At 44.7% G+C, this 18,364-nt stretch overlaps 1 protein-coding gene and 1 pseudogene across 2 annotated transcripts; one reads left to right on the top strand and one right to left on the bottom strand.

The window, feature by feature from the left end:
• Positions 1 to 888: 888 nt before the first annotated feature.
• IL20 (interleukin 20) lies at positions 889 to 6,800 on the bottom strand. Of its 2 annotated transcripts, XM_029933129.1 has the most exons (6): positions 6,616 to 6,800; positions 3,915 to 4,102; positions 3,556 to 3,621; positions 3,296 to 3,448; positions 2,627 to 2,701; positions 889 to 1,597 (listed from the first exon to the last, which is right to left on the bottom strand). In XM_029933129.1, exons 2-6 carry the CDS (start codon positions 4,071 to 4,073, stop codon positions 1,520 to 1,522), a joined length of 531 nt encoding a protein of 176 aa, XP_029788989.1. In that variant the 5' UTR covers positions 4,074 to 4,102; positions 6,616 to 6,800; the 3' UTR covers positions 889 to 1,519. The 2 variants fall into 2 exon arrangements, with proteins under 2 accessions (XP_029788989.1, XP_029788990.1); XM_029933130.1 differs by lacking the exon at positions 2,627 to 2,701.
• LOC115287118 lies at positions 4,150 to 5,407 on the top strand (annotated as a pseudogene).
• Positions 6,801 to 18,364: the final 11,564 nt, after the last annotated feature.

Raw genomic sequence — 18,364 nt, forward strand, 5'->3', positions numbered from 1 at the left:
GAAAATACACCTAGATATTTAAGAGTGGATTATAGATGATTTAAATTGTCTTCTTTATGTTTCTCTGTATTTTCCATATTCTCTGTTGGGTAGTGGCTACTTGTATAATGAGAAAAGAAACTAATAAAGTTATTTAAGCTTCATCAAGGCCCAAGCTGAGGATTGGGAGCAGAAATGTGGGGAAGTGAGGGGAACTGGCTGTGGGAGCCAGGGCATCAGCATTAGTCTGCTGTTCATGAAATTGGGAAAACTAAAGTGCAGCTGGCGGTGCAGTTCCAAGTGAGATGGGGAGGAAGGAGGCAAGAAACCCATGCCAGAAGAGCCCAGAAAAGCTCTATATGAAAGGGGCCTGAACAGAGAATGTTGACTTAGTAGTTGGCCATAAAGACAAAGACTCAACCCAGAAACAACCTAGATGCTGGGCGCTGGCCAGAGTACAAAGTGGAATAGCTTGAGGAGAAGGTTCATGAACTTCCCTGGGAAAGGCTCAGTAATTAAATTTTGCACCTGTGTGTTCTTAACCTTTATAATAGAACCTCCTGCCCATCGTAATTTGTGTTGCAATCATGTCTCCTGACGCAAAACCCCAAGTGAGAAAGAAAAGCAGGCTCAGAGAAGACGGTGCTCAAAGCCAACAAGGTGAAAACAGGGATAACTGAAGCCCTTCACTTGGTCACGGTCCCTTTATGTGGAGGGCAGAGTCATGCGGTCAGAGATGTGAGTGAATTAAGAATTGAAATGGGAGTGCATTCAGTAGGAGGGAGAAGGCCCAGGTTCCCATTGGCATCTTTCTTCCCCAAAGGAGCTTCTTGGGGAAGGTGATATGAGATTCAAGGTCTTTGGGCCATTAATCTTACTCCAGAAGCATTTTCAGAGTTCAAGACGATATTAGGCAAAGAAAACTTTATTTGTAGAAGTATATTTTTGCCATACAAGATTCCATAGCAAGTATGGGTCAGAGAAGTGAGTGGGGATGGTCAGTAATTGTGACTCAAGTCTATGATTTGACATCAGAATTTCTTCTACAACCCACACTTAGTAGCCATTAGTTCACTTTTAAGTATCTCACAGAGTCTTAGCAGTCAGTAAACATATCCTTAATTTAATAAAGAATGAATAACACCTCTGGCCACTCCTCTAGAATTTAGAGGATTTGTTTACTATACAAAAACTTATAGTCGGGCTATAAATATAATCCATGAATTCTTTAATCTTATCCTCACATACAAAAATAAATAAGTTAAATAGCAAAAATAAATAAATACATTAACTTATAAATATACCCAACAGTGGAAAAGATATTATCAAAATCTTATAAAACCATGGTCTAAATTAAGAGTGGGAACTCATGGGGACAACCATAATAAGGTAGTAAATAAATAAATAAATAAATAATATACACAGTGGCCAGCACTAAATTGTATGACAGTGAGATGGTGGCTTAGGGTCATGCCTTCGCGGGTACTGAGGACCAGGACTCTTGGCCAGCACTACTGCCGGTGGGGTCATCACTCTCCTCCTAGTCAGTCATCTCCATCCATTGCAGGAGAATGTCCAGCTCTCCCAAAGCTTTCACCACCGCTGCCTGAGGCGTAAGCTGAAAGACACACACTTCTGTGTTGAGCATCTCATAAAGAGACAACATGTAGTCCCGGGTTAATGCTCTCCTTTCACTGGTAGGTCTGCTGGGGATTGTAAGCACAGTATTCTTTTCAAGATGGACAGCATGAAAGAAGTTATGGAATCGCAAAAATCTCACAAGAGGAAGGAAAATCATGGAGTCCATTACATAGGGAAACAAGCCCAGAGGGTAGCAGAATTAGGACTATAACCCAAGGCTCTTGAATCACAAAGATAAAAGTAATTAGGCTGTTTTTTTTAAAAGAAAGGTGTGTGTGTGTGTGTGTGTGTGTGTGTGTGTGTGTGTGTGTGAGTGTTAGGAGTTGCCTACTATGCAACTTTAATTGAACAAATATCTATTGTATTAAGCACCAGGGTGGCTAAGGATTCAGAGATGAATGGTACAATCCCTACCCACAGGGAATTCAGGCAAGTGAAGGAGACGGAAGACAACTAAACTGTAGTGTGGTAGGTAGAGGATGGAGTCTGCACAGGATGACAGGAGAGGCACTTAACTCTGAGAGACATTGTCAGTACCTTCCTGGAGGTGATGCTTAGGATGAGTCTTAAAGGATGAATAGGAATTAGTCAGTGAGCAGTGGACTCCAAGCTTTCCTGGCAGATGTGCAAAGGCACCAAGGTGAGAAAGAGCACGGCATTGGCATTTGTGGAACTGTGACTGTTTCTGAAGGTATGTATAAGTGTGTAATGTTGGAAAACTACTGCTTCTTGTTTGTGCAGCTGGAAGACCCAAATGTCTCCGGAGTGACTTGACGGAATTAAGGCCATTCCCTCTTGAATCCCAGAGCGTCTTCCAGAGCCAATACCCTTCTATAGTCTGGATGGGAGTCCCCCGGATTAAAGCAGAGGGATGGTCTACATGACCTCCGAGGGCAATTATTAAGGGATACACAAGATTTCTACCAGTATGAATATCCATCCCACCCATTTGTGATCTCAGTTCTAAAAACACACCCATCTCTACCAAGGCCCAAATTGTATATACCTCTTCAAAGTGACTCAGAATCTGGCTGTATTTCTCCATTGCTTCCTCCCCACAAGGGCATGTCATATGGGCATGCTGAAAAGAATGTCACAGAATGATGGATTTTATTAAAGATTCTGATTATCTGCCCTTGCCACTGCCACAAAGTAAGGATAATTCTACTCTTTCACCAGCGTTCCTGTGCATATGCCATTCCTATAGAAAGTCTTTTCAGACCGGATCATTTGGAATCAGTAAATGAATCATCAGCTAGAAGAGGAGGCCAGCTTTGTAAGCTCAAATATGGAGCTCTTTTTTGGATACGTAGGTCCTATCCAGACCTTGTCTTGATATTCATTCCCATGGCCTGTGGAGAGGCTGCCTCGCACAGGATACACTAATGTACTGTAGGATCTTTTACGTACAGAAAAAGTGTATTTTCATGGATAATTGGTAATTGTCATTAACATCAAATAGCATTTTGTAGTTATGTAGACTTTTTGCATAGGGCATATACCCTAAAGTCAGTAAAACTGAGTTCTTACTACCTGTCACATGACACAGTACAGATTATGAGAACTTTTGGACTCAGTTTTTCTACCCAGTAAATGGAGGTAAGAAAGAGATTGGTTGCTAAGTCATTGAAGCTATGTCCAATGATAGATCCTTTTACCCAAGACCTTTACTCACACAGAGCCGGAGGTCCTTCTTGATGGTAAGAAAAGAGTTGGCAAGACTGCTGGTCTTCCGGAGGATATGGTGGTCAGGAGTCTGATAGTTTTTGAATACCCTGTCCAGGTAGAGTCTCAGGACATGGCGGAGGAGGCAGCACCTATCTGCAGGCTACAAAGAAGACTGGTATATTTTTGGTATCCAGGGACAACACCCAGGGTGGTGGAGATGCCTCCAATTCATATTTCCTCCCAGACTTTTATGGACAAAGCACATACCTTTGTGTCTTGCAAAGACTCAGTCTTCCTCAAAATTCTGATGTCAATGATCTCATCTTTGGCTTGCTAAATGGAAGCAGGCAAGGCAGGAAAGGACAGGTCAGTGACTGCTGCCGGGTCTTAGAAACCAAGAATTCTCTAATCTTTTCCTTCCTTTGGCCCAATGGACAGTGTCACTTCCCAGAACACTTTTAGATTATAAACTACAGCTCTTTCTTGGGAATGCATCCTCCTGATATAGAGTCCCCAACCTGTCTCCTTTTGTGATCATACAGCCGGGCTACAGAGGACAGAGGAGGACAAGTAGAGAAGGAGAGAGGCAGCCACAAGGGCAGGGAGGAGCTGCCTCCCTAACTTACCACACTGTCCCGTATCTCAGAAAACCTGTTTCGCATTTCCTGAAGGTTTGTGGTGATCACACAACTTCCCAAGTGGAGTGTCTTCAGCCCAGCAGAAGGTGTCCAGAAGAGGTAAAACACAGCAGAGAGAAGGCAGATGGGAAGGCCAGACACTTTCATCTTGTGCCAGAATCTGAAGACAACAGGAGCTAAGAATTCAAAGGAAAGAGCATGATTTACTGGTTTTCCCAACACCATGTCTGAAGAAGCCAATTCAGTCACCAGAGACATGCCTTCCCCAGGTGTCCCCTAGTGAAGCTCAATAGCTTTGTCTGGCTTTGGACGGTCTGGCCCATTCAACTATTCACCTAACTTACTAAGAAAAGCTGCTGAGCTGCTGTCCTGAAAGAAGAGACTTCGTGTGTTTGCTCAGGGTCTGAGTGAGAGTTGGTGCTACAGGTCCTGGCTCCTTTATTCTGTCCCCATCCCAGCCCGATCGTCATCACCCAGCAGGTAAGGCCTGGAGCGGCAGGCACTTGCAGTGAGTAGACAAAGGATTACATTTCAGGGAAAATGTTAAAACTTGTTTTGCCGAATTGACGTATACAATCTTCTCTTCCAGAATGCCAATATAGCTCACTCTTCTGGCCTCCTTAAGCCCACAGGGGAACTTAAAGAATCTTACAGAAGCTGTTGCTGAGCCACCAAACATGCTTGGGGAAAATTGTCTGGATTTTATGGCCGCCCCCAGGGCAGAAGAGCTTAGCTGTTTGGTATTTGTCTGGGATCAGGTTGGCTATTTGGGGATAATAGATTTATTTCAGCCCCAGAGGCAAATAGAAAGTCAATGATTTCATAACAATCTTACTGCCAGGGAAAGGCAAGATCTGATGGGCAGTCAGCCCAGTTACACTAACACTTCTCTCTCCGGAGGTGTATGGGCTGCGCAGCGCCCTCTACAGGAAGACTATGGAAAGGCACACCTGAGAGTGATGGAACAGTGAGCTCTTTCCTGGCTCTGCCCGGGTCCCAAAAGAAAGAGAAGAAACGCCGAAGGCGAAGAAGGAAGCTCCTACCCGTCCCAAGGCTGAAGCCAAAGCAAAGGCTTTGAAGGCCAAGAAAGCAGTACTGAAAGGCGTCCATAGTCATAAAAAAAAGAAGATCCGCACGTCACCTACATTCCTACCGCCCAAGACACTGCGTCTCCGAAGGCAGCCCAAATATCCTCGAAAGAGCGCCCCCAGGAGAAACAAGCTTGCCCACTATGCCATCATCAAGTTCCTGCTGACAACCAGGTCAGCCATGAAGAAAACAGAAGACAACAACACTCTGTGTTCATTGTGGATGTCAAGGCCAACAAGCACCAGATCAAACAGGCTGTGAAGAAGCTCTATGACATTGACGTGGCCAAGGTCAACATTCTGATCAGGCCCGAGGGAGAAAAGAAAGCATATGTTCAACTGGCTCCCGACTACTATGCTTTGGATGTTGCCAACAAAATTGGGATCACCTAAACGAGTCCTGCTGGCTATATCTAAATATACATTTTTTTCACCATAAAAAAAAAAAAAAAGAAAAAGAAAGAGAAGAAAAGCAGGAAGGGAACTCATTTCTCCCTGGGATAGGCTGCTCCATAGGAGGGCACTTTATAGTGTCTGCTGAAGATAAAGATAAATTTAAATTTTAAAGATAAAAATAAATTTTGAAGATAAATTATAATGAGCTGGGATTAGGGTAAGGAGAACGGAGCACCAAATGTAAGTGGGCACTAAAAGTCTCAATCATCATCATTATTTATCTAATTATCTAATTATTTATCTAATAATATTTTCATGAAATACCACAGCTAGTGAAAAATTCCATGATGAAATTGATATCAACATTTTAAATAATGAGTGAATCTGAGAGTGCCGTGCTGAGGCATGTTGGCTACAAGTCCCCTCAGAATAGGTGGTTCTCATTTGCTCAGGACTGAGGGGGGGCGGTCCCAGGACCCAGGGCCTTTCCTGGAAAAGTCACAGGTAGACCTGAATGAGTTAGTCACCCTACATCTACGTGACCCTGGACAGGTAAACGCACCTCTTTGAGTTCTGTTTTCTTAGCCCCCCAAGTGATAACAATTACACTCACCCCAGAAACTTGTTTTGACATTTAAAGACAATGATGTCTGATTTATACATCTAAAATACAATGAGTGATCAAATAATTTTACATAGAGAGTGATGTTAGCTTCCTTGAGCATCACAGGTATATAGTAAATATACTTTAAATTCAACAATTTGGTGAGCATTAATTGAGCACTATCTTTTTTTAGTTAAAAATTTTTTTAATATTTATTTTTGAGAGAGAGAGACAACATGAGTGGGGGAGAGGCAAAGAGAGGGGGAGACAGAATCTGAAGCAGGCTCCTGGCTCTGAGCTGTCAGCACAGAGCCTGATGCGGGGCTCAAACTCATGAATCATGAGATCGTGACCTGAGCTGAAGTAGGATGCCCAAGTGATTGAGCCACCCAGGCACCCCTAATGAGCACTATCTTAAATATTGTGCTAGGCACAGGAGTGTGATTATAAACATGATAATTCCCTCTATCCTCAGGATATTTTGTACTGTTGGAAACGGCTCCTTTAGATGTGGCCCTGAACACACTAGGGTAAATGATTGGAAGAACTAGGCTGATCCCCAGAACTGTGTGAATAGTGTAGAGAAAGGGAATTCTCTTACCTGAGTTCAGGAAAGGCTGCTGCTTTTGGTCTCCTAGGAGTCAGTCTCAAGCCAAGAGGCTTCCAGTTTTATATACAGGTCACAGAAAGGAAGTGAGCTCCCACTGGTGAGGGCTGAAACTCCCTTGGAATTTCTCTGGTGGCATCGCACTTCCTCCCATCCGAAGGTGTTGCAGGCTGCATTACCTCAACACCTTCCTCCTAAAGTTTCCTTCCTAGGAGACTACTGGTTATAGTTTTTAGAAAAAGGATAAGCCTGGGGGCACCTGGATGTCTCAGTCAATTAAACAACTGACTCTTGATTTCAGCTCAGGTCATGATCTTCTGGTTCATGCGTTTGAGCCCCACATTGGGCTCTGTGCTCACAGTGCCAAGCCTGCTTTGGATCCTCTGTCTCCTTCTCTCTGCCCCTTCCCTACTTGTGCTCGCTCTCTCAAAATAAATAAATGTTTTATAAAAATTAATTAAAAAAAAAAGGATATGCCTCTTTCTTCCCAGCTGCCTTCCAGAAGGAAGGTAAAATGGTAATCACTGAATTATATACCTGGAAGAGAAGTCCAAGAGCTGCTTTTGCTCCTTTCTTTATTATTTTTTTACTTCATATTTTGTAAGATTTTATTTTTAAGTTATCTCCACACCCAATGTGGCATTCGTGGTGTTCAAACCTGCAACGCCAAGGTCAAGAGTCTCTTGTGTTACCAGCTGGGACAGTCAGGCACCCCACTGCTGCCTTTAAATCCAGTTCTCCTTAAGAAAGTTTCTCCCCAACACAGATACCACGGGCTGGCTCCTCCTGTTTCTCCTTGGCTTTTGTTATTTCCACGATTTCTCTCCAACAATGGCCACCCTTTTTCCTCTCCAGTCATCATTAAAGAGTGGACCCCAATTCTTTATTTTTGAATTATTCTGGGCCACACCAATCTTTCCTCCTCAGACTTCCAATCACAGATATTTCTTGGACATATGAGAGAATCTAATGTTGCCCCCTTCTTTTCATGAACCTTAGCCTTTTCTCCCTAAAGACACTGGAAGATTTTCTTAGGGGCTAATCCATCAGGTAGAACACATCCTGGTAAGATTAAATCAAAGCACCTGGAATTAACTCTACACAATCTTTGAAACCTATCAAAATGGTAGAGATTATAATCTATTTCTTTTCAGCCCTTATCTTAATACCTAAGACTCTGAGGTCCTGTATTTGAGTTCAAGGATTCCATGGTTTCCAGGATGACTTTTCCATATTATTTCATTGTTCTGGATTTCAGTTGATGTATCTGTAACATAAGGGCAATAGAATAGGTAATGTATAAGATCTTTTCCAATTCTGACATTCAGTGTCACTGTGATTCTCTGCTTTTCTGTCTTTTGGGTCAGATCATTTTTTTTAGTGTCTTCCAGAAGTTCCTTTAAAATGAAGACTACAGGGAAACCTGAGCAGCTCAGTTGGTTAAGCGTCCAACTTCAGCTCAGGTCATGATCTCATGGTTCATGAGTTTGAGCCCTGTGTCGGGCTCTGTGCTGACAGCTGAGAGCCTGGAGCCTGCTTCAGATTCTGTCTCCCTCTCTCTCTGCCCCTCTCCACCTCAAGTTTTGTCTCTCTTTGTCTCATAAATAAATAAACATTAAAGAAGTAAAACTAAAATGAAGACTAACTCTTCATTGTAATGCTTGATAAATGTTGAAAATATGTGTGAATATCTAATCTAAATATCTCTTGAACTCAAGCCTGTTTCTTCATCATTGATGCTAAATAAACTATGTCTCATGATCATTCATATCCGTAACTAAAGTAGTGAGAAACATGGTCTGACAAAAATACTTAGTCAAAACCTTCAGAAAACATAAGCTGTTCCCATGCCAGTCAATTCTTTTTCTTTAAGCAAGAAGAACCCAATAGCTTTGTTTGAAGTCACCTGTAATGATTAATTAAACTTATTCATGTGCAATCCCCATTCTACTTTAATAATTGAGTCTCTCCTTTACCTACATTGAAATGCTCTCTTCTCTTAAAGTCCATTGAATAGATCCCATTCCACTCTCCATACGGATACCAGTTCAACTCTCCTAGTCTACAAAACTGTACCTGCCTCTTCCTAACCTCTCTCTCCATCCCCATTTCCCAGGGCAAAATTTGCCCCTCCCACCTGTGGACCTCCATTTTACTTTGCATACACTTTTCTGTATTTATCACAGTTAATTGCAGGTTTTTGGTTGCATATCTAGATCTCTCACCAGCCTGAAGCTCCATGTTCCTTTCTGTGGTCCCAAGACTCAATGGCTCCTGGTGGGTGCTCAGTTAATACTTGATGATGACTGAATGAACATACCAATTTAAAACCATTTTGTCATGGGGTGCCTGGATGGCTCCGTCGGTTAAGCATTGGACTTCGGCTCAAGTCATGATCTCGCGGTTCGTGAGTTCAAGCTCCACATCAGGGTTCTGTGTTGACAGCCAGGAGCCTGCTTCAGAATCTGTCTCGCTCTCTCTCTCTCTCTGCCCCAACTCCTGCCCATACTCTGTCTGTCTCTCTCACTCTCAAGAGTAAATAAACACTTAAAAACATTTTATAAAATCATTTTTTCTTGGGATGCCTGGGTGACTCAGACAGTTAACTGTCTGAGACTCTTGATTTTGGCTTAGGTCATGATCTCATGGTTCATGAGTTCGAGCCCTACATGGGGTTTTGTGCAGACAGCACAGAGCCTGCTTGGAATTTTCTCTCCTTCTCTCTTCCTCCTCCCCCTACTCTCAAAAATAAATAAATAAACATTAAAAATTTTTAAATACTTTTTTTCTTTATGTTATATCCCAAAGCCACCAAATCTTAGGCTTGGCTGAACCTAAAAATGGAGACATACAAAGCAATCAGTCATTACCAAATGGCCTAAAATCAGAGAGAGATAGGAGGATGGGGAGATGAGGGTAAAAAATAAACTGGTTTGAAGTGAGAAGTAATATTGGCCATGTTGAGGAATTTTGATTTTATCCAGTTGCAAAAAGTTATGCAGGCTTTCAGCAAAGAGCAGTGTGGGACTGGATAGGCACACTAGAAAATTCTACCTGAAGCAGATAAGACAGGGAGGAGGAATGGGGTCCAAGGAAGGGCTTTCAAGACAGAGATGACTAGGGCAGCAAAGCTCACAATGTATTTGAAGACCAGCAATGGAGTGGCTGGCTAGAGCTAGATTCATGTAGAGGAGCAGTGGGAGGTCAAGTTGGAAGTATGACTTTATCAGCAAGGATATGAAGCCAAGGATTCTGAGCACGAACCTGGAGTCTAGAAAGCTATGTTCTAGCTCTAGCTTTATCTTCAGCTCTCTGTGTGGTCTTGGGGAAACTACTTCCCTTCTTTGAACCTCAGTTTCCTCATCTGTAAATTATGAGGAAATTAATTAAATGATTTAAGTTCTTTTCAATGCTGCCTTTTGATTTTGTAATTCTTTACACCGCCGCCCCGCCGGCAGTGAAACAATAAGGAGACTTGAAATGACCTACAGTGGAGAAAGAGATGCAGTAGTAACTGTGCCCACCATGAGAGCTTCAAGGGTGGCAGAGTGCTTGGCACATGGTTAGTGATCAAAGAAAGTAGTTGGGGGAAGATGTGGCCGTGGTGGAGAAGCGGGGGTACATTTCCGAGCACATCAAACTCTCTTTAAGAGACAGGGTTTCAAAAGTGGGAAGCAGCATGTAATCAAAGCCAGTGTAAATTGTAAAGGTAAGCTGGACAGAGGAGAGAAAAAAAAAATCCCTTCTTAGAAAATAAATTCAACTTCCTAACCAAGCCATTTTGGGACAGGAAACAATTTTCTAGAAACCAGGAGTAAAACCCAGCTGCTCCTTTTTTCCCATGGCAAGTCCTGAGTTTGCAGCTCCGGGTTTTCCCTGGCTACAAACAACGTCACAGCCGCTGGCACGTGGGCTTCCTGCCGAGTTGCATCACCTTGCAGGGAAACACTTGGGTGTTCAGGTTCTGCTGAAAGAAGAACCTGAGCACCCTGGTTGGGCAAGCAGAGACCGTTCTCACTCCCCTCCCGGGGCTGCAGTGGGGGAGCTCTGCGCAGCCTGCAGCCACTGGCACCTCCCCTGCTACCCCCCTGCCGGTGGAGATGGGCGGGGCAGCTGACGCTCCGCGAGGGGTAAATTTTCAGTTCCTTGTCCTCAGAGCCTACAAAATGGGTGACGTCATTTCCTTTTCCTGCGTTTTTCCATCACGCTGTGTTTAACCAACCTGACTCGCTGCCACCCTCTCTCTCTGAGATTTCCTCTGACACAGCTGGAGCCCCGGTATTGGCTAATCCCTCCCAGCTTCTACCTGCACAGTGGGAGTCACTAGGAAAAGCCTCCTTTTGACTGGAATCTGAGGCTTGGGGGGGAGGGGGGGAGGGAATCCAGACATGGCCTTGAATTAAGTTTCCTCATCTAGAAGAACAGAGATGTGTTTAATTCGTTGCTTTTTAATTCCCCACATTGTGGAATCCAGCACTGAGCTGGATGACCCCAAGGTACCCCGGTGGGACCCCTTGTGGGATTTCAGAGCACTGTAGGGAACAGAGACCCTAATGTGGGAGATCCTAACGTTGTAGACGGTGGATGGGGAAAAAAAACACCTCTTTTCACAAACCTCTAATCAAAATTTAACATTTTCTTTGATTATGGGCATGGAAAACAAATATAAACCACAGTAGTATTAGTAGTAGTACCTGTGACTTTGTCACTGATGGAAATAACAAATATTTTTGTATCACATTAAGTTGTTTCAGACACTTCAAAATATCATTTATACTCATCACTACTTAGAAATGTCAGTAGTTTGGGGGCGCCTGGGTGGTTCAGTCAGTTGAGCACCCAATTCTTGATTTCAGCTCAGGTCATGATCTCACAGTTGTGAAATTGAGCCCCTGTCAGGGTCTGCTCTGACAGCATGGAGCCTGCTTGGAATTCTCTCTCTCCCTCTCTCTCTCCGCTCCCCTGCTCATGCTCAAACAAACAAATAAATAAGAGAGATGTCGTATTTTATAGGCCTGCTTGCTGCTAGATCTTATTAATTAATGCATTAATAAAGAAGCCCTTTTATTATATATTGCCTCATGTCATTCTATATTTTGATAGCTGTGTTTTAATATAATTGATTTCTTCAATAATGCCATGTACTTTATTTTGTGCATTTAGAAACATTATTCTGAGTAGCATCCACAGGCTTTGCTGTGGGCCAAAGGGGCCCAGAGCACACAGAAAGTTGAGATCCCTGGCTCTAATGGCGGGAACAAAGGCTCCTGAGCAGGTCAACCTCACCTTCCCAATTGTGACATGAAGTGGGAGAAGAAGGCTGTTTATGGAGATGATGGGACAGACTGCTCGTTATTGGGAGTTTCCTAGAAAATTCAGTCTGTGCTCATGATGGGCATTGAGGGTTTGGGGGTAGAGATTACTTCTTTTTTTATTTTTAAAAATATTTTATTTATTTTTGAGAGCAAGAGACACAGAGCACAAGCAGGGAGGGGCAGAGAGAGAGGGAGACACAGAATCCGAAGCAGGCTCCAGGCTCTGAGCTGTGAGCTCGGAGCCTGATGCAGGGCTCCAACTCACAGACCGTGAGATCATGACCTGAGCCAAAGTTGGTTGCTTAACTGACTGAGCCACTGAGGCGCCATTAGAAATTACTTCCTTTTTTTCTTTTATAGTTTATTGTCAGGTTGGTTTCCATGTAACACCCAGCGCTCATCCTGACAAGTGCCCTCCTCCATGTCCATCACCCCCCCTTCTCCTCTCCCCCTCCCCCATCAGCCCTCAGTTTATTCTCAGTATTCAAGAGTGTCTCATGGTTTGCCTCCTTCCCTCTCCCCAACTATTTTCCCCCTTCCCCTCTCCCATGGTCCTCTGCTAAGTTTCTTTTGTTCCACTTATGAGTGAAAACATACGGTATCTGTCCTTCTCTGCCTGACTTATTTCACGTAGCATGACACCTTCGAGTTCCATCCACGTTGCTACGAATGGCCAGATTTCATTCTTTTAGAGACTACTGCTTGTAATCTAAGTTATTTTCTTGGAGAGAGTCTGGTTTGAGCAAGCCTTCTTTTTTTCTTTTCTTTTTTTTTTTGGCAAGGCTTTGAAGAACTGATTTTATGAGCTTTGGGGCTGGAGAGGCTGTGACAGGAGCAGAAGGACCCTTGCTCCTTACAGGGGAGAGCTAGAACAAAGCTCCAGAAGCAGTGGATGCTCCGGTACCTAAAAGGGGCGCCCCTGCTGGTGTCGGGTGGGGTAAGGAGACAGGTGTTGAAGAAGGTGGAAAAGGGTCAATGCCATGAATGGTGAACATCAGTCTGAGGAAGTGCACTCTGAAACCTTCCATTTCTAAGACCCAATGGCTCGTTTCCTTTGGTGACATCTAGATCAATGTTGCACATACCAAACTTGCTTACCTATGGATTTCCCTAACTGGATTCAAAACGCTTTTTCAGGCTCTGGTTGCCTACAGAGATGAAGCTCTCTGATACCCAAATAACTGTCCCATTTGACTTCATTTCTAGCTCCCGGGGCATAAGGCAGCCCCTCCAGAAGTCAAGGCCAAAGGACATTGTTTGCGCTCTGCCTCAGGGGCATCTCATCTGGAGTTGCACTAGGCTCTTTTGAGGCTAGATGTGGGGGATTTGGAGGCATTGAGGAAGTGAAAAAGAGGTGAAGTCAGTACTTCTGGAGTTCTCTCTCCCTGCTCACAGGCCTGCTGGCCCGAAAAAACTGAGAACCCCTGCCTGAGAGGGAAGGTGTTGTTGCTGGCCATGTCAGAGCGGACAGCGCCCCACAGCCTGTGCAGTCGGGACCATGATGCTCACAGGTGAGCAGGGACCCAGGCTAGCAAGATACCCAGAGGGTTGGCTGGTCCAGGAAAGGGATGAGAGGCACCGACCTTCTGGCTTCAGGATGTGGGATTAAAGACCATAAGACAACAATCTGGATAAAATCAAAACCAAAGCCAGAGAGACCAAACAAAGGGGAAAACTGACTTCTTGCTCTAGGCTAGAAACACAGACACCAAACAGATGTACCCATGGAGGACAAGGAAGCCCAAGAGTGTCCTAAAGCCAAAAGGCAAAGCCACAGGCTTCTTCTGAGAAGGAGCCACCTAGGCATCTGAGATCGACTTTGCTCCATATATATGTATTAATTTACGGGAGGAGTGTTTATTTCCTGAGTGTGGCCGTTCACAATGTAACTGTCCCTGAAGAGAGCAGTCTGAAGAGAGGAGCTGGGCACTAAGAGATCTCTGACTTCTCAAGACCTGGAAAACCTTTCTGGGTCCCAGGGAACACGAAAGGAAGTGGGGTGTGGGTGGAGAGAAAGGAGCAACGAGAAGACTGCTTTCTTCCCGAAGGGTGGAGCTATGGTTCTTAGGAAGTTAAGCCTAGATTAGAGCAGAGTTAGAATAGCAACAGAGTGTGACCAATGGCTCTTTTGTTGTTTGTAGCCCTTACTGAATGCCAGGCACTGAACACTTCATAAAATATTAAGTCACTCCATCCTCAGGCAGCCTATGAGGTAGGTATGATTATTCTTTCCATTTTCTGAGTGAGGAAACTAAGCCACAGAGTCTACTTAGTGTCTAGGAAAGTGACCAGGCAGAGATAGCCAGACTAGGGGCATGCTGGGGCCAATGTACTTCCTGGTAAAGCTGTATTCTGGACCCTCTCCGGGCATGGTGCCTGGATCAAGCCCTGTGCCCACATACACGGAGGCTTCTTTTAAGACCCTCTAGTCTACTGATGGTGGTTCCATGGCAGAGGTCTGAAACCAGCTCTCAGAAACAGAATTGGATAAGTAGTTTATTTCTAGAATGCTCTAGAACTCATAACAGCTTTTTAAGAATTTATCCTCCCCCAACTCCTTGGCCAAATGCAGTATGCTGGCCCCTGAACCTACGTCCAGGAATGAGTTGGTTTCTGCCACTGATCGTGCATTCATTCCCAGCTGCCTAGGAAATAGGATGTGATTTGTACGTACCAGGGATTGCGCTGGGCATGAATGAGGCCAGGTCCTTCAGATCAAGAGAGGGGTCCTTTGTTGGGGTGAGATTGTGACTAAAGAAAGAAGAGTAAGGATGAGCCTGCAGGAGGGTGTCTGAGTAGCAGAGAGATTCAGGAAGACAGCCAGAGCCTGGCCAGCTGCACAGAAACAAGTCCTTTCTCAGGAACGCAGCTGACAGCCTCCCGGAGATGCAGATTCAGAGGAAAATACAGCTGGATTGGGCCAGCACCTCTCATCATGTCTCACTTGCCAGTTTAAAAAACGTGGAAAGAGGCTTTCCCAAAATGACTGTGTTTTCTGGGAAATCAGATTAGAGAAACTGAGAATCATCAAATAGTAGCAACCATGCTTTTTAAAAAAATGTTTAATGTTTATTCATTTCAGAGAGATAGAGACAAAGTGTGGCTGGGAGACGAGCAGGGGTGAGGAGACACAGATTCTGAAGCAGACTCTAGGCTCCGAGCTGTTAGCACAGAGCCTGATGCGGGGCTCAAACCCACGAACTGTGAGATCATGACCTGAGCCGAAGTCGTTGCTCAACCCACTGAGCCACTCAGACGCCCCACAACATTCCTTTTTAATGAGTACCTGTTACCCATCTACTGTCCACATCTGCTATTGACAGTATTCTGAACCCTCAACAACAGTTTTGTGAGGCCACTCTCTCATTCATTGGTACCGATGAGGAAACTGAGGCTCGGGCTAAATGGATTGCCCAAGGTCACACAGAAAGTGGCAGGAGCACACAAAAATCTATCCTCTTAACCTCTTGGCCAATCTTCTGGCCAAGACCATAGTTCTAAAAGACAGTTACCCAATGCATGTGCGGCTGTCAGCCATTCGCTCTGAAGGATGGAAGAAGGAGATAGTGTCCTCCAGAAGGAGCCCAGACCCTCAGCTGGACCAGGAACATAGTGTGACACATTCAGAAGTCAGCCTCTGCTTCTTTGCTCTCTGTTGGCCAATTAGTGTGTAACTTCACAGGATTGTTACTAGTTACGTCCGGGCACCTTTTTGTACATCTGGGCTTAATGATCTGTGTTGCTGGCATTCATCATAGTAATCTAGGCCCTGGATTAAATAGTCTTGGCCAAAATAAAGTGAACTCTTCTGACAGCAAGGGCGGAGAGCACTGGACCTAGATTTACTGTCTAGATCTGCCATGCCTTAACCATGAGATTTTAGGCAAGTCCCACCTTCTTGAGCCTCAGACGCTTTCACTGATCATGCTGATCACCTCTGACATCCTCAATGCCTCTGGGGCTTGAGCAAGATCATATCTGTAAGGTGGTGCCTGGCACCATCGTGCCGCATGCTTTGTGGTCCCTCCCTTTGCACCTAAGCAGTGGAAGAGAAGCCCTAGATTTCACAAGGGTGCCTAGAGGCTCATAGAGGACCCAGAAGGAATGGTTTGGGGGAGGATTTTACATTTGGTTCCTCAGCAGATATTTCTTAAGCACCAGCTCTGTGAAAGCAGTAAACAGAAAAACAAAACAAAACAACGATGCCAAAAATAAAAACACAGCTCTGTTCCAGGCCCTCTGGGGGCTACAGAAGAGTCAGAATACATTCTTCAAGTCTGGAAGAAAAGAAAGGCCAGGTGCACCAGTAAAGTGGACAAGTGAAATAAGCAGACAAGAGCTATAGAAGGAAAGAGAGAGGGGGGCACCTGGGTGGCTCAGTCGGTTAGGCGGTTGACTTCATCTCAGGTTATGATCTCTTGGTTCATGAGTTCAGCCCCGCATTGGGCTCTGTGCTGACAGCTCAGGTGGAGCCTGCTTCGGATTCTGTGTCTCCCTCTCTCTCTGCCCCTCTCCCACTCATGTTCTGTCTTTCTCTCTCTCTTTCTCAACAATAAGTAAACATTAAAAAAAAAAAGAAAGAAAAGAGAGAGAGTGCTTTCTTCCATATTTCTACCCCCCTCCCCCTCCATCTCTCTCTCCTCTTTTAAAACTGCTTCTACAGCCTTGTGGGTTTGCAGGTACAGTGCCTTCTCTTCCAGCCTCCAGCCATGCATGCTAAATGCATCAGGGGGACATTCTGTCCTGACTGAGAGCCCAGATTTTGGAGTAAGACCCCCTCAGCTTGGATCCCAGCTCCATAACCAGCTGCATGACCTAAATTAAAGTGTGTTGCAGAAGCTCACCACGCTTTAGATGTCTTCATCTGTAGAATTGGGTTGGTCGATAATCTTTACCTTGGAGGAGTATTTTGAGGAGTACAGGAGAAAGTGTATGTAAAGTTTTCATCTTGGTGCCCGGGACATGGTGAGCATCCAACACAGTTGAAACCAGGTTTGAAAGTTGAAGGAAACTAGCTTTTGTGGTTGGGTAACTTCAGGTAAGTTACTTAACCTTTCTGTGCTCCGGTTTCCTCTTTTGGGTTTAGTTATCTATATTGCTAGAATACAATGCAGTGGCCCTTTTTCATTTTATTTCCTTCTCAGAACTGCTATAGGATTGTTGTGAGAATAAAATAAAACATGCATATTCTTATTATAATACATTATGCGTATTTCATAAAAACAAACTATTGCCTGGCATACAGAAAGCACTATATAAATAAGATAACATAAGATAACTCTCCAGGAAGGCTTAAAGGAAGAGGAGGTGCAAACTGTGCAGGTGTCTGGGGTCAAGTGTATTCCAGGGCGGGCTCACACAGACAGAAATGCTATACAGACGCTTCCCTCATCTAGCTGACCAGCTGGTTTAGGATGGGTATTCGTCCAAGGTCACCTTTGAAAGGTGGAGTCCTCTGCAAACAGTCCTGTTTTCTCTTAATAGCCTATTAATCCCATCAGGGCATAACATTATTGTTGTTTTTAGTCCTACCTCTGTTTATGTGCATGTGTGCCCACAAAGTACAAAGGCCTTAAGATGAGAACACGCCTGGTGTGTTTGAAGAACACAGGAGGCCAGAGTGGCTGAGTGGGAGTGGGCCCCACCCAGCAGTAGGGACACAGAGGAATCGGAGCTGGGGAGGAGGCAGTGTGTGCAGATTATAGGGCTCATTAGACCGTCACATGGCTCTGGCTTTCAAATGATCACACACAGTGGATTGGATAGGGATGTGTCCTCCTTCCAGACAACTGAGGACCAAAGAAATTTAAGGATCTGCTCTGGGCAGTTCATGGCAGGAGAAGCCTTGAGACCAGATCACTTGAGGCTCTCAGGACCACTTAGAGACTGGTGTCATTGTCCCCCTTTTAGAGAAGAGGACTCTAAGACTTGGTACCTTAAGTAGTCTCTTCAATGTCCCACAGGATTGGAACCAGGTCCGTCTCATTGCAGTGATCCTGCTCTGTGCACTAAAGCATGCTCTGCAAAATCCTTTCCTCGGGTAGGAGCAAAGAAAGGATGCTTCGGCCAGCCAGCTCCACTCTAGGTACTGCCCAGGATGGTGCGTACTAAATGCTTATTTCGGCAGCTGGCATATGGTAGGTGCTCAGTGTCGGTTGTTACTGCCGTTAACCATGAGAGGAGTGTCCTTCTAGAAGATGGTGCCTGATACCCCCTGCTTTAGGCTGTACTTGCTGAAATACTTGCTGTACTTTGTCACCAGGACAGCCATCCCTCTGAAAGAAACACCCTCTCTCTCGCACAACATATATACCCATGGAGGGTGGATTGAGGGTCAGAGAAGAGGTATCTAGGCTGAGAGCAATAAGGAAGAAATGACAAAGACAGGGAGAGAGAGGGAGAGAGAGAATGGAGCTCAGAAGAGGAGT

The sequence above is a fragment of the Suricata suricatta genome, chromosome 3 (assembly GCF_006229205.1).
Source record: "Suricata suricatta isolate VVHF042 chromosome 3, meerkat_22Aug2017_6uvM2_HiC, whole genome shotgun sequence".
Classification (NCBI taxonomy): domain Eukaryota; kingdom Metazoa; phylum Chordata; class Mammalia; order Carnivora; family Herpestidae; genus Suricata; species Suricata suricatta.